This window comes from Oncorhynchus clarkii, chromosome 23, assembly GCF_045791955.1.
Source record: "Oncorhynchus clarkii lewisi isolate Uvic-CL-2024 chromosome 23, UVic_Ocla_1.0, whole genome shotgun sequence".
Classification (NCBI taxonomy): Eukaryota; Metazoa; Chordata; class Actinopteri; order Salmoniformes; family Salmonidae; genus Oncorhynchus; species Oncorhynchus clarkii.
In genome coordinates, this window is record NC_092169.1 from 15,349,293 (window position 1) to 15,375,248 (window position 25,956).

The window sequence follows — 25,956 nt, forward strand, 5'->3', positions numbered from 1 at the left end:
TCCATTTTGGTAGGGTGCCAACCGTTGCCCACTGATCAGCCAAAGGCTCATTATAGATTAGTATAACTGAAAAATTGCTTAATATCATATTTTTAAAAAAAAATCTTAGCAGGCCCATGGGCCTGTGTGTGTGTCAATTTCGACCAGCCCACCCAACTAAAAAATGTTTCAGCCCGTCTGGCATTTGCCAGAATTGCCAGATAGCCAATCCGCCCCTGACCTAATCTTAGGCTCCTGTTTTTATCTTGAGATGAGAGGTGCTTGTATTACTTTTTTTTGTCAAAGTTAAACCACAGACCTCGTGTCTGGATGATTTCTCCCTTTGTGTGTGTGTGTGTGTGTGTGTGTGTGTCACGGGCAACCACCTCTAAATCATACACCCTGAATTCCCTATCGACATCTGAAGTAACCTCATGTTTTGCTTTCTTTTGTTATTCACTATCATAAGACGTCTATGAATGGCGAAAGACTCATTCTTCTGTTTATTTTCCACCTTTTACTTTCCTCCTTTTCTTATCAACACCGCATATCTCTTGTCGGAGTCATTTAAGGTTCGGTTAGACTTTCTGTTGATTCTGTCTAAAATGTAATCCCTCAATTATACACCCCTAAAAAAATAAATAGAAAGTTTCCGAGTGATGTGCAAACAACCAAATTCAACGTATTAGGAAGCAGAACTTGTTTTCCATGCTAGTGCTGAAGCAGTGGCCTTCCTGCACTTTACAGTTTTTCACAGTATTTGACATTGTATTTCACAGTTTCTCTGCCAATAAGTTTAGCCTCACATAATTGTGAAGATTAATGAGCTAAAGGAAATCATGTTTTTTTCCATCCCAGTTGTGTTCATAACGGTAGCTAAATTAGGGTTGGTGTGTTTTGGCAATCTCTTTGCACTACAACTTCATCTTTTACATTATGTGAACGATAATGTCTCTCATTAAAGCCACGGAAGTTCAAGGCCGACCGCTGTGCCGCAGGTTTTGTTTGTAGAAAAAAGGATTCCCCCTAAGGGGAAAATGGCAATCTTCGTGAATTTAAATAAACATTTTCAACACAGTCATGGTACCAATAATTGCTTCTGTTACACCAGAATAATGTCATTGAACTGATTATTTTAAAATTGCACACAGAAGACGTTATAAGGATAAGTAGCGAATGGCAGCCTGCAGTACCCCGGTCGGCCTCCAACTTCAGATACTCAATGAGAGGGGGCAGCACTAAGCTAGCCTGCAACGTCTTCTCCTGGTGTAACTCAAACTGTGCATGTTATGTCTACATCAATCACCCACATGAGAGGCCATCTTAACCGACTTCCTTGGCTTCAAATACGCTATTGAGTCTTCACATAGGAACATCACGTTACCGATGGCTTTGTCCATTCATATATATATATAGTCATGGGCACAGACATTGACCCGTTTTTTTCCCAACCCTGGATCCACCCACCCACACTCACACACATACACATTAATACACACACACACACACACACAGCTCTCAAGACAGTTGCCAAGAAAGTAACAGATGGATGTTTGGTTGAATGGGTAAGGCTCACCTTTCTCATGAATGAGTGGATGTCTTGACTCAATGGAATGCCCATAATTGTCCGTCACCCTCCACCCCAACACTCCCCCATTCCCACACCATTCATCGACTATGCTCCCCCATACGAGACCTGCAGTGTTATCAAGTCAAATTGTATTGGTCACATACACATGGTATACACCAGATGTTAATGCGAGGGTAGCAAAATGCTTCTGCTTCTAGTTCCGACAATGCAGTAATACAGTGCCTTGCGAAAGTATTCGTCCCCCTTGAACTTTGCGACCTTTTGCCACATTTCAGGCTTCAAATATAAAGATATAAAACTGTATTTTTTTGTGAAGAATCAACAACAAGTGGGACACAATCATGAAGTGGAATGACATTTATTGGATATTTCAAACTTTTTTAACAAATCAAAAACTGAAAAATTGGGCATGCAAAATTATTCAGCCCCTTTACTTTCAGTGCAGCAAACTCTCTCCAGAAGTTCAGTGAGGATCTCTGAATGATCCAATGTTGACCTAAATGACTAATGATGATAAATACAATCCACCTGTGTGTAATCAAGTCTCCGTATAAATGCACCTGCACTGTGATAGTCTCAGAGGTCCGTTAAAAGCGCAGAGAGCATCATGAAGAACAAGGAACACACCAGGCAGGTCCGAGATACTGTTGTGAAGAAGTTTAAAGCCGGATTTGGATACAAAAAGATTTCCCAAGCTTTAAACATCCCAAGGAGCACTGTGCAAGCGGTAATATTGAAATGGAAGGAGTATCAGACCACTGCAAATCTACCAAGACCTGGCCGTCTCTCTAAACTTTCAGCTCATACAAGGAGAAGACTGATCAGAGATGCAGCCAAGAGGCCCATGATCACTCTGGATGAACTGCAGAGATCTACAGCTGAGGTGGGAGACTCTGTCCATAGGACGACAATCAGTCGTATATTGCACAAATCTGGCCTTTATGGAAGAGTGGCAAGAAGAAAGCCATTTCTTAAAGATATCCATAAAAAGTGTCATTTAAAGTTTGCCACAAGCCACCTGAGAGACACACCAAACATGTGGAAGAAGGTGCTCTGGTCAGATGAAACCAAAATTGAACTTTTTGGCAACAATGCAAAACGTTATGTTTGGCGTAAAAGCAACACAGCTGAACACACCATCCCCACTGTCAAACATGGTGGTGGCAGCATCATGGTTTGGGCCTGCTTTTCTTCAGCAGGGACAGGGAAGATGGTTAAAATTGATGGGAAGATGGATGGAGCCAAATACAGGACCATTCTGGAAGAAAACCTGATGGAGTCTGCAAAAGACCTGAGACTGGGACGGAGATTTGTCTACCAACAAGACAATGATCCAAAACATAAAGCAAAATCTACAATGGAATGGTTCAAAAATAAACATATCCAGGTGTTAGAATGGCCAAGTCAAAGTCCAGACCTGAATCCAATCGAGAATCTGTGGAAAGAACTGAAAACTGCTGTTCACAAATGCTCTCCATCCAACCTCACTGAGCTCGAGCTGTTTTGCAAGGAGGAATGGGAAACATTTTCAGTCTCTCGATGTGCAAAACTGATAGAGACATACCCCAAGCGACTTACAGCTGTAATCGCAGCAAAAGGTGGCGCTACAAAGTATTAACTTAAGGGGGCTGAATAATTTTGCACGCCCAATTTTTCAGTTTTTGATTTGTTAAAAAAGTTTGAAATATCCAATAAATGTCGTTCCACTTCATGATTGTGTCCCACTTGTTGTTGATTCTTCACAAAAAAATACAGTTTTATATCTTTATGTTTGAAGCCTGAAATGTGGCAAAAGGTCGCAAAGTTCAAGGGGGGCGAATACTTTCGCAAGGCACTGTATCTAACAAGTAATCTAACAATTCCCAAACAACTACCTAATACACACAAATCTAAAGGGGTGAATGAGAATATGTACATGTAAATATATGTATGAGCGGCAGAGGCAAGGTGCAATAGATGGTATAAAATATAATATATACTAAGATATGAGTAATGTAAAATATGTAGACATTATTTAAAGTGGCGTTGTTTAAATTAACTAGTGATCCATTTATTAAAGTGGCCAGCGATTGGGTCTCAATGTAGGCAGCAGCCTCTGAGTTAGTGATTGATGTTTAGCAGTCTGATGGCCTTGAGATAGAAGCTATTTTTCAGTCTCTCTGTCCCAGCTTTGATTCACCTGTGCTGACCTCTCCTCTGGATGGTAGTGGTGTGAACAGGCAGTGGTTGTTTTCCTTGATGATCTTTTTGGCCTTCCTGTGACATCGGGTGCTGTAGATGTACTGGAGGGCTGGTAGTTTACCCCCAGTGATGCGTTGTGCAGACCATACTACCCTGTAACTAGCTTGGAGGGGACAGCTACCCAAGACATGCAATATGGGATTGGAAGTGACTGTCTGTAGAACATCACCTATTTACACACCATACTGTAGGAGTGGTCCCCTTCCTTAGCCTTTATGGATTCCTGTGAGGTGGATTAATCATGACGGTCTGCTCTGGAGGCTCTCATGTAACGTATCCCTGGTGGATAAGGGCCTGATTTAATGTACATAGAGCAGCCTGTCCGGGGTAATGGGAGAAACCATATACTGAGGGAGGGGGGTGAGGGGGTGAGAGAGGAGGTAATTAGTAGGATACCTGATGTGTGGAGAGCCCTGGCTGGCGTGCAATGGTTTTTCCAGAGGCCAAGGGGGCCCCTGGCCTAATCCTTCTTAATAACAGTCTCCAACCCCTGTACCAACCCAGTTCAGTTTTGTGCTACAGATTAGGAAGAAGTTTGAAGAGCATATAATCATTACTGCTCATTAGGGCTGGCACAATTACCATATAACCGTGTAACCAACATTTTTTTGTTTTTATTTCACCTTTATTTAACTAAGTAGGCCAGTTGAGAACAAGTTCTCATTTACAACATTGATGATAAAATAACCGTTAACATTTTATTTTTTGGGGGGGTGGGGGTGGAACAAACAGCTGACTGAAACGACCGGGCATTCGTGTGGTTGAGTGATTAAGAAATCATAGGCCCCTGGGCCCAGGGGCGTCAGTCCCGGTAAGCCCCTGCATTAATCCGGCCCTGTATGTCGCTCGCTTTAAAATGACAACAAAGCAGCGGTATTGTAATCGACACACACTTAGACCTCCGGTGTGTACGTGTGTGTTTGCCTACGTGTGTGTGTGTGTGTTTGTTTGACATGTCAGCGCCCTGGAAACCTTTCTCAAGAAAGGTGTGTCTTCTCTGTTTTGTTTTTCTGTTTGTCACAGGACTGGGTTGTCATGGTCACTGCTCTTCTTTCAGAGAAAAATAAATTAATGGACTTTAAAACTGCTCATAGAGATAAAGACAGTTTTTATTTGTGTAGAAGCTCATGGTCACTGTTGTTAAAGAAATTTAATTTAGAATTGACTAGGAAGGCCAAAATCAACCGCAGTTACTGCACATCAAATCAGATGTTGTCAAGTAAAAAGCTGAATGAATGAGAGCTGCTTTGTGTATGTTCTCACCAGGCTCCTGTTGCATGATGGGGTGGTGTTTGGGACAAAGTGTCCAGCTAATGGCTGATGGTCGGAGGGCGGCTTGGTATGCAGTGACCTCTCCAGACCCGTTTTACGACCTCATCCTCAACACGAGAAAGGGCTGACCCAGCATTAACTCTTCATGCCCACACAGACGCTACTTGAGACTTTCACAAGAGAATGGTAGCTCTCCTTCTCTCCCAGTGGGCATGAAAACACCACCTGATGAGGAAGAATAATTTTTGTAACACCTTTTAAGCCACTATAACATAGTTTAGTCAAACGTGTGTCTTTTGTCATTAAATCTCCCGACATACTTTATATATATGAGAGAGAGAGAGAGAGAGAGAGAGAATTTTAAAACACAATACAACCACACATGTGGATAATGCATTTACAATCATCGAGGATGACACAAAAAAGTTAGGAAACTTGTTTCCATTGTGGTCCTCTTAAATGGTAAAAAAAGTACAATCTTCAACATAGTAGACCCAGGCTCCACAGTAGACCTAGCCTACTAGCCATACTTTGGTTGCACATATAACACAAAACAAAGGACAGGATAACATTGTCATAGCCCAGGGGTACTCAACTCTTACCCTATGACAGGGTTCCCAACTGGCGACCCACGGGTGATTTTATTTGGCCCACAAAGTAATGAGCAGAAAAATATATACATATAGATTTTAATTTTAAAATTGTTGGACATAAAAGACTGTAAAAACACCATCAAATCAGCTCCAACAGATTTTAATTTGGAAATCTGTTCCCACGCACAATAGAGATATATGTGATCGTATGCAAATGTAAGCAAGGTTTGAAATTATGATGTTTTAGTCAAATATTATATCTGTTTGGGCTTATTGCGGTCAATTTACTGTATACAAATGATTTGTAATTATATTCTGGCCCCCTGCCCATCCGCTCAAGGAAAAAAATCGTCCCACGGCTGAATCTAGTTGATGATCCCTGCTTTTCGAGGTCCGGAGCCAGCGGGTTTTCTGTTTTACCTGATAATTAATTGCACACACCTGGTGTCCCAGGTCTAAATCCCTGATTGAAAAAATGCAGTGGAACTCAGAGTTGAGTTTGAGGGGCCTCGAGCATTACATACAGACATTACATTACATCTATTTGTTATTTTTCTTTGACTCACCCTCTCATCAACCCCAAGTTGCAGAGTTCATTGATGCGATGTGTTTGTTTATTTAAACATAACTGATCAAAGCTGTGACACTAGATGCGCTCCTCACAAGTTTACCGTAACCACATCCAATCAGTGATGGACACTAAACACTGTACCACAGAACCTTACAGTGCCCCATATTGTCCCCCCAGGTGCCCATTCATGTGCCTGTGCAGAATCAGCCTGGGCATGGTGCCATTACCAGTACTGCCCTTTCAAATCCTTCTCAGTACCATTGAGAGCCAAGGGGCCTGTGCCCAGACCCAACTTCTATAATGAAGAAAAATCTGCTTAGAATTACTGTTAGGTACAGTACATCCCCTATGGAATTGGATCATATTTAGCTTTTTTTCCTTTCGGGATATATAAATATAATAATTATTGACATTTAATATGATCCCTTTTTGGGCCTAAACTTGAATTGGAGCCAAAGAGTCTGCCATCTGCTGCAGTATAATTTACTCAGATATTAAACATGATTTAACAAGCATGGAACCATGGTTAAAATGTTACACGAGGCAACCTTAAGTTGAAGATGTACCACAGAAATGTGCCAATGTAGAACTACTAGGGTTTTTGAGATTCCTCAAGTTTATTAAGCAAATAAAGGAGAAGGGGGTAGCTGGTGCCTAATATGGCGATCGGAGTGTGGGCATGTCAAAAGGAAAGGAGTGGGTGTGTGGAAAGGAGTGGGTGTGTGGAAAGGAGTGGGTGTGTGGAAAGGAGTGGGTGTGTCGAAAGGAGTGGGGGTGTGGAAAGCACTTTGCTATATATTCAAACGGTTTGATTAAGCTGGGGTTTTTCGTTTCTTACCATGCACCTACTGTATATTGAGCTACCATATTGTGAGAGTTTGGGCTTCTGTTTTGAAGCCAGAGGATGAGTCTGAGTTGTATTTCACACTTAGTTTTGCACAAATAATTGTTACATTTCAGTTATGAAACTGACTGTTTATTCGTAAATAAAAGTACTGATGATGGGTGTACTGTAGCTTCATGCGTTGCATGCGTGTGCCTACTGTGACAGTCACCCTGATATTGGCTACTAGGTAACTACTTTGCACGCCGTTGTCAGATAGTAGTGCTTGGCAAGCGTGTGCGAAGGGCACTGTGTTGTTGCCATTCATTCTCCCCCTCTAGACTCATAAGGCCCAGTCCTATTCTGCCAACCCCTCTAGCCTCACGAGGCCCAGTCCTGCTCTGCCACCCCCTCTAGCCTCACGAGGCCCAGTCCTGCTCCGCCACCCCCTCTAGCCTCACCAGCCCAGTCCTGTTCCACCACCCCCACTAGCCTCACGAGGCCCAGTCCTGCTCCGCTACCCCCTCTAAACTCACGAGGCCCAGTCCTGCTCCGCCACCACCTCTAAACTCACGAGGCCCGGGAGGACAGCCTCTGGGACCCGTGAAGCCCTCCTTATGTCACCTCCTTTGTTACCCCACAGTTGGCAAGCACATTACCCCTTTCTTTGTTATATAGTGCATCAATGCAATCTCACCGTCCAGTACTTTCTATCCTCTCCAACTGGCCCCATCATTTTTAAAATCATCAACCCTTTACATTTTCTCTCTACCATATTTTATGGATAACCCAGAGTGGTCATGGGTTTAGCTGAGGAGCTCTGAAGGCTGTGGTAGCTGTGTCTGTTGGCCCACAGTAGAATCTGAAAGTAGACAGTAGGCTGTTGATTGGAGGAACAGGCCTGGCCCTCTCTAATCAGCTGTTTTACAGCATGTGGTCGGGACAACCCCAAGGTCACTGCAGTGATTGCTATTCCTGATATAGCCAAGCTCTGTCTGTCTGGGGGATTCTACTATACTGTTTTGGATTAGCTCCCTAGTGTTGTGAGTTAAACATTTTGTAGAGGAGGACTCAGTACATACTACAGAGTGAGCCTGTGGTGTGCTCTGTATGTGGTGTCCAAGCCCAGTGTGCTGTATGTGTTAAGGACCGTCTCTATCAGGGCCCTGCTGCCTGCCAAACAGAAACACATTATGAGCAATCCTGCTGTCCTCCTCGCCCTGCACCTGGGGACACGCTGTTGTGGTTTGATAGAAAAAAGGTCATCCTTGGCGTGCTCAACACACGTGTGCCCACGTCAAATCAAAATCAAGTCAAACTTTATTTGTCACATGCGCCGAATACAACAAGTGTAAACCTTACCGTAAACCTTACTTACTTAAGCCCCTAACCAACAGTGATGTTCAAGAAGAGTTAAAAAAATATTTACCAAATAAACTAAAGTAAAAAATAAAATACAAAAATAATAACAAGTAACATAACAATAATGAGGCTATATACAGGGTGTACCGGTACCGAGTCAATGTGTGTGGGTACAGGTTAGTTGAGGTAATTTGTACATGTAGGTAGGGATGGAGTGACTATGCATAGATAATAAACAGCGAGTAGCAGCAGTGTACAAAACAAATGGGGGGGGGGGGGGGTCGATGTAAATAGTCCGGTGGCCATTTGATTAATTGTTCAGCAGTCTTATGGCTTGGGGGTAGAAGCTGTTAAGGGGTCTTTTGATCCTAGACTTGGTGTTCCGGTACCGCTTGCCGTGCGGTAGCAGAGAAAACAGTCTATGACTTGGGTGACTGGATTCTTTGGCAATTTTATGGGCTTTCCTCTGACACCGCCTAGATAGCAGGAAGCTTTGCCTGAGTGATGTACTGGGCCGTACGCACTACCCTCTGTAGAGCCTTACGGTCAGATGCCGAGCAGTTGCCATACCAGGTGGTGATGCAACTGGTCAGGATGCTCTCAATGGTGCAGCTGAATAACTTTTTGAGGATCTGGGGACTATGCCAAATCTGTTCGGTCTCCTGAGGGGGAAAAGGTTTTGTCGGGCCCTCTTCACGACTGTCTTGGTGTGTTTGGACGATGATAGTTTGTTGGTGATGTGGACAACAAGGAACTTGAAACTCTCGACCCGCTCCACTACAGCCCCGGTGATGTTAATGGGGGCCTGTTCAGCTGCCTTCTCCTGTAGTCCACAATCAGCTCCTTTGTCTTGCTCACATTGAGGGAGAGGTTGTTGTTCTGGCACCACACTGCCAGTTCTCTGGCCTCCTCCCTATAGGCTGTCTCCTCATTGTTGGTGATCAGGCCTACCACTGTCACCAGCAAACTTAATGATGGTGTTGGAGTCATGTTTGGTCACGCAGTCATGGGTGAACAGGGAGTACAGGAGGGGACCAAGTACACACCCCTGAGGGGCCCCAGTGTTCAGGATCAGCGTGACAGACGTGTTGTTGCATACCCTTACCACCTAGGGGCGGCCCGTCAGGAAGTCCAGGATCCAGTTGCAGAGGGAGGTGTTTAGTCCCAGGGTCCTTAGCTTAGTGATGAGCTTTGTGGGCAATATGGTGTTGAACGCTGACCTATAGTCAATGAACAGCAGCATTCTCACATAGGTGTTCCTTTTGTCCAGGTGAAAAAGGGCATTATGGTGTGCGATTGAGATTGCGTCATCTGTGGAACTGTTGGGGCGGTATGCGAATTGGAGTGGGTCTAGGGTATCCAGGAGGATGCTGTTGATGTGAACCTTGACCAGCTTTACAAAGTGCTTCTACACCTAAAAAATCCAGAAAATAACATTGTAGGATTTTTAATAAATTAATTTGCAAATTATGGTGGAAAATAAAACAATAGTTTTGGCAACTACTACATCTACTTTGTGCATGAAACAAGTCATTTTTCCAACAATTGTTTACAGACAGATTATTTCACTTATCATTCACTGTATCATAATTCCAGTGGGTCAGAAGTTTACATACACTAAATTGACTGTGCCTTTAAACAGCTTGGAAAATTTCAGAAAATTATGTAATGGATTTAGAAGCTTCTGATAGGCTAATTGACATCATTTGAGTCAATTGGAGGTGTACATGTGGATGTATTTCAAAGCTTACCTTCAAATTCAGTGCCTTTTTGCTTGACATCATGGGAAAATCAAACTAAATCATTCAAGACCTCCACAAGTCTGCTTCATCCTTGGGAGCAATTTCCAAATGCCTGAAGGTACCACGTTCATCTGTACAAACAATAGTACGCAAGTATAAACAACATGGGACCACACAGCCGTTATACCGCTCAGGAAGGAGACGCATTCTGTCTCCTAGAGATGAACGTACTTTAGTGCGAAAAGTGCAAATCAATCCCAGAACCACAGCAAAGGACCTTGTGAAGATGCTGGAGGAAACCGGTACAAAAAGTATCTATATCCACAGTAAAACGAGTCCTATATCGACATAACCTGAAAGGCTGCTCAGCAAGAAAGAAGCTACTACTCCAAAACTGCCATAAAAATGCCAGACTCCGGTTTGCAACTGCACATGGGGACAAAGACCGTACTTTTTGGAGAAATGTCCTCTGGTCTCGTGAAACAAAAATATAACTGTTTGGTCATAATGACCATCGTTATGTTTGGAGGAAATAGGGGGAGGCTTGCAAGCCGAAGAACACCATCCCAACCGTGAAGCACGGGGGTGGCAGCATCATGTTGTGGGAGTGCTTTGCTGCAGGAGGGACTGCACTTCACAAAATAGATGGCATCATGAGGAAGGGAAATGTATGTGGATATATTGAAGCAACATCTCACGACATCAGTCAGGAAGTTAAAGCTTGGTCGCAAATGTGTCTTCCAAATGGACAATGACCCCAGCATACTTCCAAAGTTGTGTTAAAATGGCTTAAGAACAACAAAGTCAAGGTATTGGAGTGGCCATCACAAAGCCCTGACCTCAATCCTATAGAAAATGTGTGGGCTGAACTGAAAAAGTGTGTGTGAGCAAGGACGCCTACAAACCTGACTCAGGAACACCAGCTCTGTCAGGAGGAATGGGCCAAAATTCACCCAACTTATTGTGGCAAGCTTGTGTAAGAATATCCTAAACGTTTGAGCCAAGTTACACTCAATTGCATTGCCTTTAAATTGTTTATGTAAACTTCTGACCCAATGGGAATGTGATGAAAGAAATTAAAGCTGAAATAAATCATTCTCTCTACTATTATAAAATAAAGTGTTGATCCTAACTGACCTAAGCCAAGGAATTTTTACTAGGATTAAATGTCAGCAATTGTGAAAAACTGTATTTGCTAAGGTGTATGTAAACTTCCAACCTCAACTGTATGTGTGTGTGTGTGCTCACCACATCTCTCTCTGTTGTTGCACAGGGATGGCTGAAGAGTGAGAGACGCTCCCCTAACACCCGAGGACACTCTGCCGATGGAAGGTGGTCATCTGCACATCCAACCTGCCCAAAAGACTGTCTCCCCTCCGCCCTCAACTAAGATGGCTTCCCATGGCCTTCTTCTGCACTGGAATGGACTGGAGCAGAGCTGCACCCTACCATGGTGATCATATTCTCAAAAACACTGGAAAAGAAGAAGGGTGTCGATGATGTAAGGTCCAAAGACACTGAATTGCTGCTGGTGAGTAAAACTCTGCTAGACCTATAACTAAAGCACTGTAACATGTACCTTACAGGTGCGTCTCTCTCTCAACTGACCTTGGAAACATGAGACTTGGGCTCTCTGTTGGCTTCTCTACAATACATCCTATTGTAGTTTTTGGCAGGGTGCTCGCCATCAAGGTCTTAAATTCATTTATATGATCTCTAGGTTGGCCCTTCTCAATAAATGGTATATTATTCTACCTCAGCAGTCGATGACATACAAGGGCTGCTTTTCAAATCAAACAATTTGGGTGAAAAGGCTTCAACTGAAATTAAGCCCATGTGAGTAGTTGTACCTCTTTATAGCCCCCAGTGTGTACTGTAAGGTGTCTAGTAGTGCTGTCAAGACACTGTTTTGTTGTGACGTTGAACCTAAGGTGTCTCCCAGCAATGTTAATGACTCTGTCCCTTTGCCCCATTTCTCTATGAGCTTGACTGCACCACCCTGTTTGTTCTCCTTTCTGAATTGTTCTGTACGTTCTAGGACAAACAGGGATTGTGTGTGTGTTGCTTGGAGAGTTATGTACGGACATGTTTAGAGTCTGATAAATGAGCCTAGTCTAAGCCATGTCCTCTTTGTCTGTTTCCCTCCATCTGTCCATCAACAGCGTAAGCGCGGCATCATGAGCAGAGGGACTACCCTCTTCTCCTGTGGCACTGTGGGTGAGTGCATCCATCCCTCAGACTAAGGCCTTTGCTCTGTTATCCTCACCATTTTAAGTTCCTTACCGTCTTGTATCAGGCTTTATTTTCATTTTCTTTGTGTTGTTCACCAGCTTTATGTCTTGTTATAAGCTCCCCTCCCCTTTTAACTATTTCTGCTGATCCCCTTCTGTCACTCTCTTTCTGTCTCACTTCTCTCTTTTACCATCTGTCTCTCGCCTCCCTCTCATGCCCAGTGTGCACCTGCCTTCACAATGAGCTGTGCACTGCACTCATTGGACTCAAAAGTAATGGAGTGTTGTGTGGCCTTTGTCAATGATTTCCTTGGCTCAGCGAATATCACACTCCTTACCCCCCCCCCCCCCCCCCCCCATGTTAAAAGACAAGCTACTGTAAATAAGAGTTCCTTTGGACCGCCCCGTCATCTGTCCCATGTACCGGAGAGGGGTACTGTAGATACTGTATCCGTTACAGCTGACATAAGACATTGTATGCTGTTAAATGGCCTTTGCTGGGCTTGCAGTCCTTTGCAGAACACATTTTTCCACTGGGCGAGGTTATTTCTTTTAGATGCTTTCTCCTATTGTCATTTTGTATTCTTGACATTCTTGTCAGGTCATGTCGTAGCCCCCGTCCATTGTTCTTTGGGACTGAAACAAAGACTTCCGCCCACCAAAGAGAGGGCAAAAATGGAGAGAGGCATTTGAAGGGATGGATTTGGACAGAGATGAGCCCCTGGTTGCCAATTGGGAATCAACAGAGATCTGTGCTAGCTTTGAGATCAGTAGCGGCTACATTGGCCAGAACCAGTGTGGTGTTTTGCCCACTGGACTGTCATATTCTTCCTTTGTGCCTGTGATGAATAATGTCGGCATATTCATTTGTCAAGTTTTGTCTGAATTTAAACCAATCAAGTCAGGCTGCATTTCTGTCCTTGTTGGAGGACGCCACCCACCCGAACTAAGACATATTCCCCAGTCAGAGGACTTTTGGAAGTTCTCCTTCAATCTAAACTTGTCTTCACTTAACTTTTCAGTTGGAAAAACCCCCATCAACAGTAAAACAAGTGGCACAACATTGTCCGGTTCATTGACCTGAAAGTCAGTGTTTGTTATGTGACTGGTACTGTTTTTGGCCAAACACCACCGTGCCACTGTTGCCCTTAGGCCTCCTCGTGCAAATTTTTGTTAACTAAGCATTCTGTGACAACTGTAGTGCCAAATAAAAAATGTGATTAATTCATGACATATGTTGTCATTTGACATTTACATGTCTAGTAGAGGCTGCCAGGTTGCTTGTAGAATCTTGTAATACCAATAAGCTCAGACTATTTCCCTGCCAGCCATAATTCAACTGTTGATCTAGAGCTAGCAGCTCTGTTTCAGATAATGTACTGTCAAGAAGTGCAGCTTGGGTTGAACCAATCCCCTGTCTATAGCTAGCTGTTTTTCACTATCCTGTCTTAAACCACCTCTACTGAGAATCTAGACCTTGAGTGATGTGCTCCATCTCTCTCTCTCTCTCTCTCTATTAGAGTTCCTACAGATGTGGCGATACTCACCAGGATACACTTTACTGTCTAACTAACCAAGAGCTGCTACTGCTTACTGTCTATTGTTTACTGTCTAAGTGTGCGTGTGATTATTTACTGGGTTGGTCATCCTAACGCGAAGCCCCACTCGCATACGTGAAGAAGATGCACACTGCACATTGAACCTCACACTGGAAGCTTTGCCCTGCTTTCCCTGTCGTTTATTGTTTCACTTAAAGCTGTACTTTATCTTGACATAGCCTCTGTAGAGGAGATAATGTGGGATTTCCAAAACTCCATGAGATGGCAAATAGTAGCTTATGTTGCCAGAGGGGGAGAAGTAATATAGGAGGAACATAGTAATGATTTCAAATTAGGCCCCTGATACAAGCTTCCCATTTGTTATGTCCTGATTTATATTCCCACTCCAAAATTACATTATGTCAAATTAGATGATATATAAAGTATTAAACATAACATAACGTGTGTGTTCATGTATTTATTGTGTGTCCTTGTGTTCCAGAGGCAGACAGGTGGCTAGACCTGCGCAGAGGCTGTGCCGTCCAGCCAGGGACCCCCTGCCAGTCTGGCGCCAGTCTGGAGAGCCTGTGGGACGTTCTGCCCGAGGAGTGTCAGCGGAGTAGCCGGGTCTGGGGCCGTGAGGTGGGCACCGCCACCGCCATCACCAGCCTCATTCGAGACCTCAACCTGGGCGATGCCAAGCTGGCAGCCACCCAGTCCCTGGCCCTCGCCACCTCCACCTCAGCCGCCACGGCGCCCCCTAGCAAGCGCCAGTGCCGCTCACTCTCACTGTCCTTCTCCGAAGCGTTTGGGAGCTGCAGGTCGTCATGGAGACCTCAGGGGTCGCGAGTGTGGACGGCGGTGGAGAAGAGGAGGTGCCACAGCGGGGGGAGTGTGCAGCGCTGCTCTGGAGGAAGTGGAATAGGAGGTGGTGGAAGTTTTTCAGGGGTTCATTTTCCTGCCATGCAGCGGAGCTCCAGTTTCAGCCTGCCATCCCGCTCCAACAACCCCACAGAAGGCACCCTGGAGCTTCCCTGCTTCAACCAGCACCTGCCCCTTCACCCTCTGTTCACTGCCTCCCCTACCTCCCCCTCCTACCACCACTCTCTCAGGCCCCTCTCCTTGTCCCATGAGCAGATCAGCCTGCCAGACCACCACAGAGAGGGGGCCAGCTCACCGGACTGCAACCCACAGCTGGGGAGACGTGCTGGGCAGACAGCAGGGAGGACTGGGGGGCTGTCGCGGAGCAAGTCCCAGCCCTGCGTCCTGAACGATAAGAAGATCGGTATGAAGCGCAGGAGACCAGAGGATGCTCAGGAACCACGACCCTCCCTGGACCTGGCCAAGATGACCCAGGTTAGTAACCGTGGACACACACACACCCTTCAATAGTCTGCCAAGAGTGTCTGGCAATGCCAAATTACTGAAAGGCAACTTTAGATCAAACCATATTAGTGGAATCTGATTATCTTATGATGACTAAGACATTTCACAGAGCTTAATCGGTATTTTCTCATCTTGATTAAGAGTAGATCAAATGAAGATCTTGCGAAGGGCATATATCACACCACACAAGTTGAAAAACATTAAACAAAGCCTTTCAGACTTGTTGGGATGGCTGTGGTGAGGTCGGTACACTAATGCATCTGCAAATATCCAGCTGTCAAAAGATTCTGGACTGAGTTAGTTGATATGTTGTCTGAAATCTTGAATGTATGTATCCCACTGTTTCCTGTAGTGTACCTACTAGGGAGTAGGGTAAGATCCAACCTAGAACCACGCTATGCATCATTACTCTGGCCCAACTATCAGTCAAACGGACAATACTTAGGAATTGGAAAATGTGTAAACCTCAGTGTTTCAGAATGGACACTTGATTAAAGGACTTCTTGGACTATGGAACGAGCAGCCTTCAAGACTATGACAATGGACTAGATGGTCTCTGGGACACTATCAGAACACATGTAAACCGTAGAACAGGGGTATTCAACTCTTACCGTACGAGGTCCGGAGCCTACTGGTTTTCTTGTTCTACCTGATAATTAATTGCACCCAACCTTGTGTCCCAGGTCTAAATCAGTCCCTGATTAGAGGGGAACAGTGAAACAACGCAGTGGAACTGGCTCCGAGGTCCAGAGATGAGTTTGAAGGCCATAGAACATAACCTAAATAAATCAAGTTGTATACAACATGTGTGCTGGTCCTGATGATTGTGTGTGCGCTTGCTTCCATGCCCGCCCGGGTGTCCAGTGGTTCTTCCCGTCCTTGGGAAATCCCTTTGGAAAGGGGGCGGGGGCATCACCCTGCCGGCAGTTCGGAGAGGTTGGGGGTGATGCACCCACTGATGAGTGCAGCCGTTTGTATTAAGACACCTTAACTCAATTGTTTTGTGTACTGTAAAAGAAAAAATATATATAGCTCAACTTTCATCCAAGTCTTTAAACTCCGTAATACCTTTAATAACCTGAATACATAAGGTTAGACCAGGCCAAACAAAATTACCAACAAAGGAATACTTCTGTTCAGAGGTTGGGAACATTCAAGAGCTCTTCAAACATAATTTGGCTTCCTTCTTTGTGTCTGATCTGGGGGATTACATCAGGCTGTATTAAGTTTTTCTGGGTCGATGGTTTGTAGTGTGGAGGGTAAATGTTTTCAAGTCTCCCCTTTGGAAATTGGCGTTAACTAAGGAGCATTCCTTGTGTTTGGTCATGCTTCGCACTGCCATGCTCTAGCACACTTGGCTCCGGTTATCATTTCATTGATTCTGTTGGGTAAACACACGATGCAAATGTTGAACCCGCAGTCAATTTCCCTCTTCCTCCCTCCCTCCGTCACTCTATCCCTCCCTCCAGTGGTTGACTGTGGGGGAGGGAGATTTGATTAATGATCAGGCTATTTAGTCACCCAGGTTTTTATTTTTAGCTGGATCACATTATGCCTGGCCTGGAGGAGGCTTGTTTGTGCTTGTGGAGTGCCAGAGGAAGTCGTGGAACTGCTCTGAGATTACTACATGATGGCTTCATGTAGAATGGATGGATAGGATCATGGATACAGTCTAATTTTGCACATGAATCAGATGGTGAATGCAGCCAATTATGATGATACAGCACTATATGCAGTCCCACTCTTAACTTTCCTACAGTGACACCACACTGGCTCACTTAGCTCTATCCCTCTGAAGAAGGCGTCTCCCTTGAGAATGTGCTGAGATAGCACAGTTTGGAATTAAATCCAGCACATATAGGGCTCCTCCAGGACTATCACAGTGTAAACACTGATGTAGCTAGCTGATATCATTACTTTGTGCCTCTCCTTCCTCCTCAACCCTGCCAGGGTTGGATCAACAAGTGTTCAGTAATGGAGCCTAGCATGTTTCCTGTGTCCATGCCAGCCACTAAAACCAAGGGCATTTTCGTTATCCGCACCAGTTACCTCTGCTCTCTGGAATGCCCAATGGCTCACAGTCTATTATTTTCGCATGGATAGTACCAATAATGAATGGAGGCTAGTTTTTTATTATTCGGTTTTTGTTTGTGGTTGGGATTGCTCGACTGCGCTTTAGCACTGTGTGAGGAGGACTGATGAGATCAGGTGGTGCGGGTTTGTGCAGTAGTTTCAGCCATCACGCACGCATGAAACCAGATATGCACTTACCAATTTACTCTCTCACAGCACAGAGTACTGTAGGTCACGAAATCACACTGACACACACGCACACACATTGTCACAGATGCACACAGCCAAACTCAGGCACTCTTGATCAATCTCAGTCCTGTTGAGTATAGCATGGCTCAGGTAAGGTATTGAGTCTGACTCAGTACTATAAACTTGGCTGCAATAGTGATACACAAGCAGAAACGGTCTGTATATAGCACTGCAAATGTACGGTAGCTCAATATAACCGTAGTGTATGTATGAAACTATGAATATGGTTATATTTGTACTGATTATTGCTTTGGAACTTCTGTAATGCCGGCTTAGGGGTGAGGGGTTTGCCAGACGCAAAAGGGTGCGCTTCCTGTGTACTAACAAATGCACAAACAGGAAGTACCTGTGATGTACTCTATAGAGAAATGGTCCTCTGAATTGAAGGCTATGTTGCAGGACTGTTTTGCTAGCGCTGGCTGGAATATGTTTCGGGACTCCGCCGATAGCATCGATGAGCTAACCACCTCCGCCTTGGGCTTCATCAGGAAATGCATCGCCGACGTTGTCCCCACAGCTGCTTCCCCAATCAAAAGTCCTGGATTAACACAGAGGTACACGCTAAACTAAAGGACAGGGCTACCACACACAGGGCTATCTCAGCCAACACCGAGGCTACGGCTGAGGAAACAAACGATATTCCATGGTGCATTCTCAGAGCATGCACTGACCAGTTGGCAGGCATCTTCACGTCATTTTCAACCTCTCTGTAATCCCCACGTCTCAAGTTGACCACCATCATTCATGTTCCCAAGAACTGTAAGGCTACCTGCCACAATGACTACTGCCCTCTAAAGTGATTTGAAAGTCATGGCGTACATCACCTCCATCATTCCAGACACCCTAGAGCAACTCCAATTTGCATTCCGCCCCAACAGATCTACAGACAATGCAATCTCAATTGCACTCCACACTGCCATCTCCCACCTAGAGGAATACCTATATGAGAAAGTTGTTCATCGATTACAGCTCAGCATTCAACACCATAGTGCCCTCCAAGCTCATCACCAAACTCGGGACCCTGGGACTGAACACCTCCCTCTGCAACTGAATCCTGGACTTCTTGATGGGCCGCCCCCAGGTGGTGAGGGTAGGTAGCAACACATCTGCCACACTGAAACCTCAACACTGGAGCCCATCATGGGTGTGTGCTCAGTCCCCTCCTGTACTCCCTGTTCACCCACAACTGCATGGCCAGGCACGACTCCAACACCATCATTAAGTTTGCAGACGACACAACAGTGGTAGGCCTGATCACCGACAACGACGAGACAGCCTATAGTGAGGAGGTCAGAGACCTGGCTGGGTGGTGCCAGAACAACAACCTATCCCTCAACGTAACCAAGACTAAGGAGATGATTGTGGACTACAGGAAAAGGAGGACCGAGCACGCTCCCATTCTCATCGACGGGGCTGTAGTACCTTGGTGACAACATCAACAAACTTGAATGGCCCAAACACACCAATACAGTCGTGAAGAGGGCACGACAAAGCCTATTCCCCCTCAGGAAACTAAATATTTGGCATGGGTCCTCAGATCCTCAAAAGCTTCCACAGCTGCAATATTGAGAGCATGGTTGCATCACTGCCTGGTACGGCAATTGCCCGGCCTCCGACCGCAAGGCACTACACAGTGTAGTGCATACGGCCCAGTAAGCTGCCTTCCATCCAGGACCTCTAAACCAGGCAGTGTCAGAGGAAGACCCTGAAAATTGTCAAAGACCCCAGCCACCCCAGTCATACAGCCTCTACTACCGCATGGCAAACGGTACCGGAGTGCCAAGTCTAGGACAAATGCTTCTCAACAGTTTTTACCCCCAAGCCATAAGTTTCCTGAAAAGGTAATCAAATGGCTACCCGGACTATTTGCATTGTGTGCCATATGCCCCCCCCCCCCCCCCCCCCCCCCCCCCAACTCCTCTTTTACGCTGCTGCTACTCTCTGTTTATCATATATGCATAGTCACTTTAACCATCTGTACATACTACCTCAATCAGCCCAACTAACCAGTGCCTGTATATAGCCTCGCTACTGTATATAGCCTCGCTACTGTATATAGCCTCGCTACTGTATATAGCCTCGCTACTGTATATAGCCTCGCTACTGTATGTAACCTCGCTACTGTATATAGCCTCGCTACTGTATGTAGCCTCGCTACTGTATGTAGCCTCGCTACTGTTATAGCCTCGCTACTGTTATAGCCTCGCTACTGTATGTAGCCTCGCTACTGTTATAGCCTCGCTACTGTTATAGCCTCGCTACTGTATGTAGCCTCGCTACTGTTATAGCCTCGCTACTGTATGTAGCCTCGCTACTGTTATTTTTCACTGTCTTTTTTTATTTTTTATTTTTTACTTACCTATTGTTCACCTAATACCATTTTTGCACTGTTGGTTAGAGCCTGTAAGTAAGCATTTCACTGTAAGGTCTACACCTGTCTGTATTCGGCGCATGTGATAAATAAACCTTGATTTGAACCGTTTAGAAGTCACTTTTCGTACATAGTCCCCCCATTTTAGGGGACCAAAAGTATTGGGACAAATTCCCATATGTGTATTTAAGTAGTCAGTATTTCCATATTCCTAGCACGCAATGATTACTTCAAGCTTGTGACTCTACAAATTGTTGGATGCATTTGCAGTTTGTACGAGTGTGCATACGTCTCTGGGGGCAAGAGAAATTGCAGTGTAGAGAGAGGGGTTATTTATTTCTCCCTAAATCTCCCCTGCTGGTGGAGGGCTAGCAGAGCGGAGTCTCATGAATTAATATATTCTCATTGGCCTGGGTTCAGGCTCGTGAAGTGATGGGTCACTTCTCCTCTCCATTCCTGGGATGACAGGCATGGTGAGCATAGCTGAGCTGCAGCCCCTGTGGGGTTGTGGGAATACCTAAGTGGTTAGGTTGGTGTGGTGGCATGGGGCCTTGCTATGGCAGCAAACTGTGACACAAACACACACCCACATACACGCAGGTAAATATGTTAGACTTGTACTAGTCTCTGTCCGTCTGCCTGCCAGTAATGGGTAAAGCTCCATTTTTTTCCCCTCCTGTGTCTGCGTTTGTTCCAGGAGGTCCCTCTCTCTCCCATAACACAATGTCTCTCTGGGGGCATATTATTATACCAGTCCCTCCTTTTTTTATATGGGTCTTGGAAATACGCTCTGATCAAGAGCTTTAGCTGAGTGACTGCTATTTATGTATGTGTGTGTGTGTGTGTGTGTGTGGGTACATTGTCTTCAGAAAGTATTCATATCCTCTTGACGTATTCAACATTTTGTTGTGTTACAGCATGAATTCAAATAGATTTTTAGTCTCAACCATCTACACACACTACCCCATAACGACTAAGTGAAAACATGTTTTTAGAAATGTTTATATCAGAAATATCTCTCTTGCATACGTTTTCACACCCCTGAGTGTTAGAATCACCTTTGGCAGCGATTACAGCTGTGAGTCTTTCTTGGTAAGTCTCTAAGAGCATTGCACACAATATTTGCACATTATTCTTTTTGAAATTCTTCCCAGCTCTGTCAAGTTGGTAGTTGATCATTGCTATACAGCCATTTTCAAGTCTTGCCATAGATTTTCAAGCTGATTTAAATCGAAACAGTAACTAGGCCACTCAGGAACATTTAATGTCGTCTTGGTACGCAAGAGTGTATTATTTGGCCTTGTTTTAAGGTATTGTCCTGCTGAAAGGTGAATTAGATTCCCAGTGTCTGTAGGAAAGCATACTGAACCAGGTTTTCCTCTAGGATTTTGCCTGTGCTTAGCTATATTCCAGGTTCTTGTATCATTAAACTCCCTAATCCTTGCCAATGATAAGCATACCCATAACATGATGCAGCCACCACCATGCTTGAAAATATGAAGAGCGGTACTCAGGGAAGTGTTGTGTTGGATTTGCCCCAAACATAACGCTTTGTATTCAGGACATACAGGTAAATGTAATTTCTTTGCCACGTTTGTTGCAGTTTTACATTAGTGCCTTATTCTGTACAGGCCTCCTTTTCACTCTGGCATTTAGGTCTAGTGGAGTAACTACATTGTTGTTGATCCATCCTCAGTTTTTTCCTATCACAGCCATCAAACTCTGTAACTGTTTTAAAGTCACCTTTGGCGTCATGGTGAAATCCCTGAGCGGTTTCCTTCCTCTCTGACAATTGAGTTAGAAAGGACGGCTGTATCTTTGTAGTGCCTGGGTGTGTTGATACACCATCCAAAGTGTAATTAATAACTTCACCATGCTCTAAGGGATATTCAATGTCTGCTTTTTGTATTTTTACCCAGCTACCAATAGGTGACCTTTGCGAGGCATTGGAAAACCTCCCTTGTCTTTATGGTTGAATCTGTGTTTGAGATTCACTGCTCGACTGAGGGACCTTACAATTATCTGTATGTGTGGGGTACAGAAATTAGGTTGTCATTCAAAAATCATTTAACACTATTATTGCACACAGAGTCCATGCAACTTATTATGTGACTTGTTAAGCAAAATTGTGCTCCTGAATTGATTTAGGCTTGCCATAACAAAGGGTTGCTATTCATTTTTCATGAATTTGTAAGTTTCTAAAAACATAATTCCACATTGACATTATGGGGTATTGTGTGTAGGCCAGTAACACAAAATGTAATACATTTTCAATTCAGGCTGTAACACAACAACATGTGGGAAAAGACGGGTGCTCTAGAAAACAAAAGGTGGGTAAACTGCAGATTATTAAAAGCCCTTTCCCCAAATCCTGGTCTTAGCCCAATAGGATTTAATAGGAAGCATATTGTAGAGAATACCACCCCCTCCCTTTCTGCCTCTCCCTCATTCCCCCTCTCCTCTGTGTGTTATAATTAGAAGGGGGTACTACAAGGGTTGAAGAAAGAGGGAGAGGCCCTCAAAAATCCCCTTTCCACTCCATTGAGGTGACTACAGCAAAGCATTGGCCTTCAGTGGTCACCTGATATATTATTGGTGTACCAGAATGTGTCTAAATGTTAGCTTTGTGCATGTTTTAGCCACAGAATGTAAAGCTGACATTGCCAAAGATAGTAAACATTAAAGTTATATAAACCCAGCACTTTATAATTTTTATTTGATTTCTCTCATAACGTAGTGTATTTGGGAGCCCCAACCCAAAACATGTACGTTTTGTAAAAGCATTTTGTTAAAGTCTCTACCAGTCCATTGTAACAGGAAGAAGTGAATGAGGGATTTGAGGAACATTAGAGTTGTCCATCATGTGTGCCGTGGGCTATAGAAACACTCATCTCTATTCACCTCCATGCCTTCAACATCTGCTACTGGGAGAGAGGGACGCTTCACCCTTTCACTGCCGGGATGCCTCTGCTCTGGCTCTATTGTAAGGTTGAGGGAATGAATGGCTTGTTCTTCGCCATTCGTTCGTTTTTGTAGAGCGCGTCCCTATTCTGATTATCGGCTGTTGTCAAACACACATGGCTGTGAAAATACGATTCTCTTCCTCAATAGTGTGCAGTGAATTCTATTAGATGAAAAGTCGAAATCAGTATGACATCCTGGCATTTAAAGCATACACATTTTTTTATAAATTGCACATTATACTATAAAACGTTGCATTTTTTGCATAACCAAAAAGCCTACTGTTTAGAATGTAAATATTGGTATTCAGACACTGCCAGTCTAACTAGACCTCTCTTGCGCTTTCTCTCTCTCTCGCTTTCTCTCTCTCGTTAGTAAACACACGCACTCTCTTAAGCATACATGTAGTTGTCACCCAAATAGCCTGATTTACACACCTTGCATGGGCACAGTGTGTTTGTCATACACACACGTCTCTGGTCTCTGAAAGGAGAGATCACACCTAATTAAACCCAGAGCTGCTCCAGAGTAATCTCTCCTCTCCTGAGGGCTTATGATGTCCATTTGCTGGGTGTTTGCTCATTAGAGCATGCACGGACACACACACACACACACACACACACACACACACACACTATACATTTTCCCTTTTGTCCAACACAATTATTCATAAGTGTCAACTTGATGATGGGTGTGTGAGTTGGCCAGTGCAGTTCAAGAAGCTAGGTCAAGCCAAACAAGGAGGAGGAATCATATAAGATATATTATAACATTATAAGTCTTCAGGAAAGCTTGCCGTTTTGCCTGGTGTGTTTTTGTGCTTCATCCCCTCAGTGCAGCAGGACAGGGAGAGACATGGGGTTGGGAGGAAGAGGATACCTTTGTGGTTTGCAACTGATCTCACCATGTTGTCTTTCCACTGTGTTTCCTCTGACTGTGAACAGACTAACCAGAACATTAACAAAACTAGCTCCCTAGTGGGAGGGCGAGTTCAGCTCTACCAGTGAAGCACGAGTCACACACCCACATGCCATAAAGACCTAGCTCTCAGGTTTCTCTGAACAACTCTCACAGAGTATTACTGATGGGTTAATTAAGTTAGGTTGGTACATAGGTTGTGTGACCTGAATCAAGATTGAACAGTAAGACAACGATACTGTAAATGTGTTGTGTTATACCAATCAAAATCTCCCTTTCTTTCCCTCTTATTTCTTCTCTCAAACAGAAACTCCAGACTTTCCACAGCTTGAGCTGCCCTGGGTTCTCTGGTCCGGACAGCTGTCAATCAAACATGCCCCCACCCTCCTCCAGGAGCTTGAGCCAATCGGAATCTTACTTCACCTGTGCGCCTGACCTAGGTGCTGAGACTCAACAGGAAGTGGATGAGGAGGAGGATAACTCTTCCTATGAGGAGCTGGACAGTGACTCTGCGTGTAGCCTGGACTCTAGGCCCTGGTCCCCATGCAGGGGAGGGGGGGAGAGAATGGGAGAGGGACACCCCCTCTGGAAGAGTGAGTGTGGGACAGAGAAGGACATCTACCAGCTGGGGGGAGAGCTGGACATCGACCAGATCGAGAGGAACTGAACGGAACCTGAAGCCTTTGGATAAAGGATTGTCGTAACCTTTTGTGAATTTTGCAGAAAGACGGAGAATTTAGAACTTCATGACCACGCGAAGGATGCCTTACGTATGATAGGGGGATATTTAGCGGATTGAAAGGAACTTCGCGAGTTTGGACAGAGTTGTTTTTGGAACATTATAAGGATGTTTGCGAATAATGTGGGAGGCAAGGGATGTTGTACTGTATGTGATGTCAATGAAGGACAAAGCATGTGAAACTGTTGATAGAAAGTGTTGCATGTGAACTTTGGTTGAACTTTGAGGTCCTGCGGGACAAACAGTTGTTTTGAACTGTCTCGTTGTCTTTCTGAATTTAAAGGCAGTTGCTTTCGCTTGGTGACATGCAGCCTAACTCTGGAGTGGGGATCGAGGGATAGTCTTTAACACCTCAAACTCCTCTCTCCTCTAAAATTGAGTACCTCCTTATACAACTGGACAGAACTAACGGCAAGGTTTTAGTACTGTAGCATTTGCAGCAGGAGTATGTTACAACTTCTGCTTTTCTCTACCAGACTAGGGGGACATGATGGCCTGAGAGAGAGGGATGAAGTAGAGCAGTAGAGAAACTGTTATTTTCATATATACCTCCCCTTGACCCTTTTCTTCAACTATTCTTACAGGAAGAATGTCCCCTGCTGAATTCCAAGTTAACCCCTATACCATAGGCACTCCTGTAGATCTGAAAGAATGAAAGTACCAGTATTACTTTCCTTCTGATTGGCTGTGTGGAGTTTTCACTATATATGCTTACATCTATCCAAGAATTTCAGGTCTTCGGGAGTACCTAGGGGATAGGGGTCAATTTGGAATTCATAAAGTATTCACACATCCTCGCTGAATGTAAATAAGCTTTAAGGGGTTCGGAAATACCTGCCGATTTGTTCGGTCAGATACAAGTCCTTTTCACCTCAGAAATCCCTGCTCGAAACAAACCTTTCTGACTTTTTATAGATTCTAATATGCAAAATGTATATTTGAATAAACACAGAATTTTAAGTCTTCAGTTCTAATATCAATGTATATTTTTCTAAATGTATGTTTTTATTATCTGTTTGCGAAGGATCAGGAATAAGAGACCCTACTTTAACAGGACAGACATGAAATAAAAACGCAAACTGCCGTGGTCATGTTGTGTTTCATTATTATCAGGGTGCCATTATACATGATGGTACAGCTTGACATTAAGCCTTCATGTCATAAACATGACATAGTGTGTGTTTACATAGATGTGCCTCTGATCTGATGTCCTCTAATTTGTTTATGAAGTCATTGAGCTGCCATTGACTTTGGCATATCATGCCACGTAAGCTGTTTATACCCTATGATGGATACAGTCAGTTAGGTAAACATCT

The 25,956-nt window shown here is 44.3% G+C and overlaps 1 protein-coding gene across 1 annotated transcript in view; it reads left to right on the plus strand.

Moving 5' to 3' along the window:
• Positions 1-25,724, plus strand: part of LOC139381623 (protein FAM53B-like) — a 38,570-nt gene extending 12,846 nt beyond the window's left edge. Inside the window, exons 2-5 of the mRNA XM_071125287.1 lie at positions 11,448-11,705; positions 12,337-12,391; positions 14,446-15,299; positions 24,209-25,724. Coding sequence (XP_070981388.1) covers positions 11,625-11,705; positions 12,337-12,391; positions 14,446-15,299; positions 24,209-24,568 — 1,350 coding nt within the window. The 5' untranslated portion in view covers positions 11,448-11,624 and the 3' untranslated portion in view covers positions 24,569-25,724. The remainder of the gene's footprint in view (positions 1-11,447; positions 11,706-12,336; positions 12,392-14,445; positions 15,300-24,208) is intronic.
• Positions 25,725-25,956: the final 232 nt, after the last annotated feature.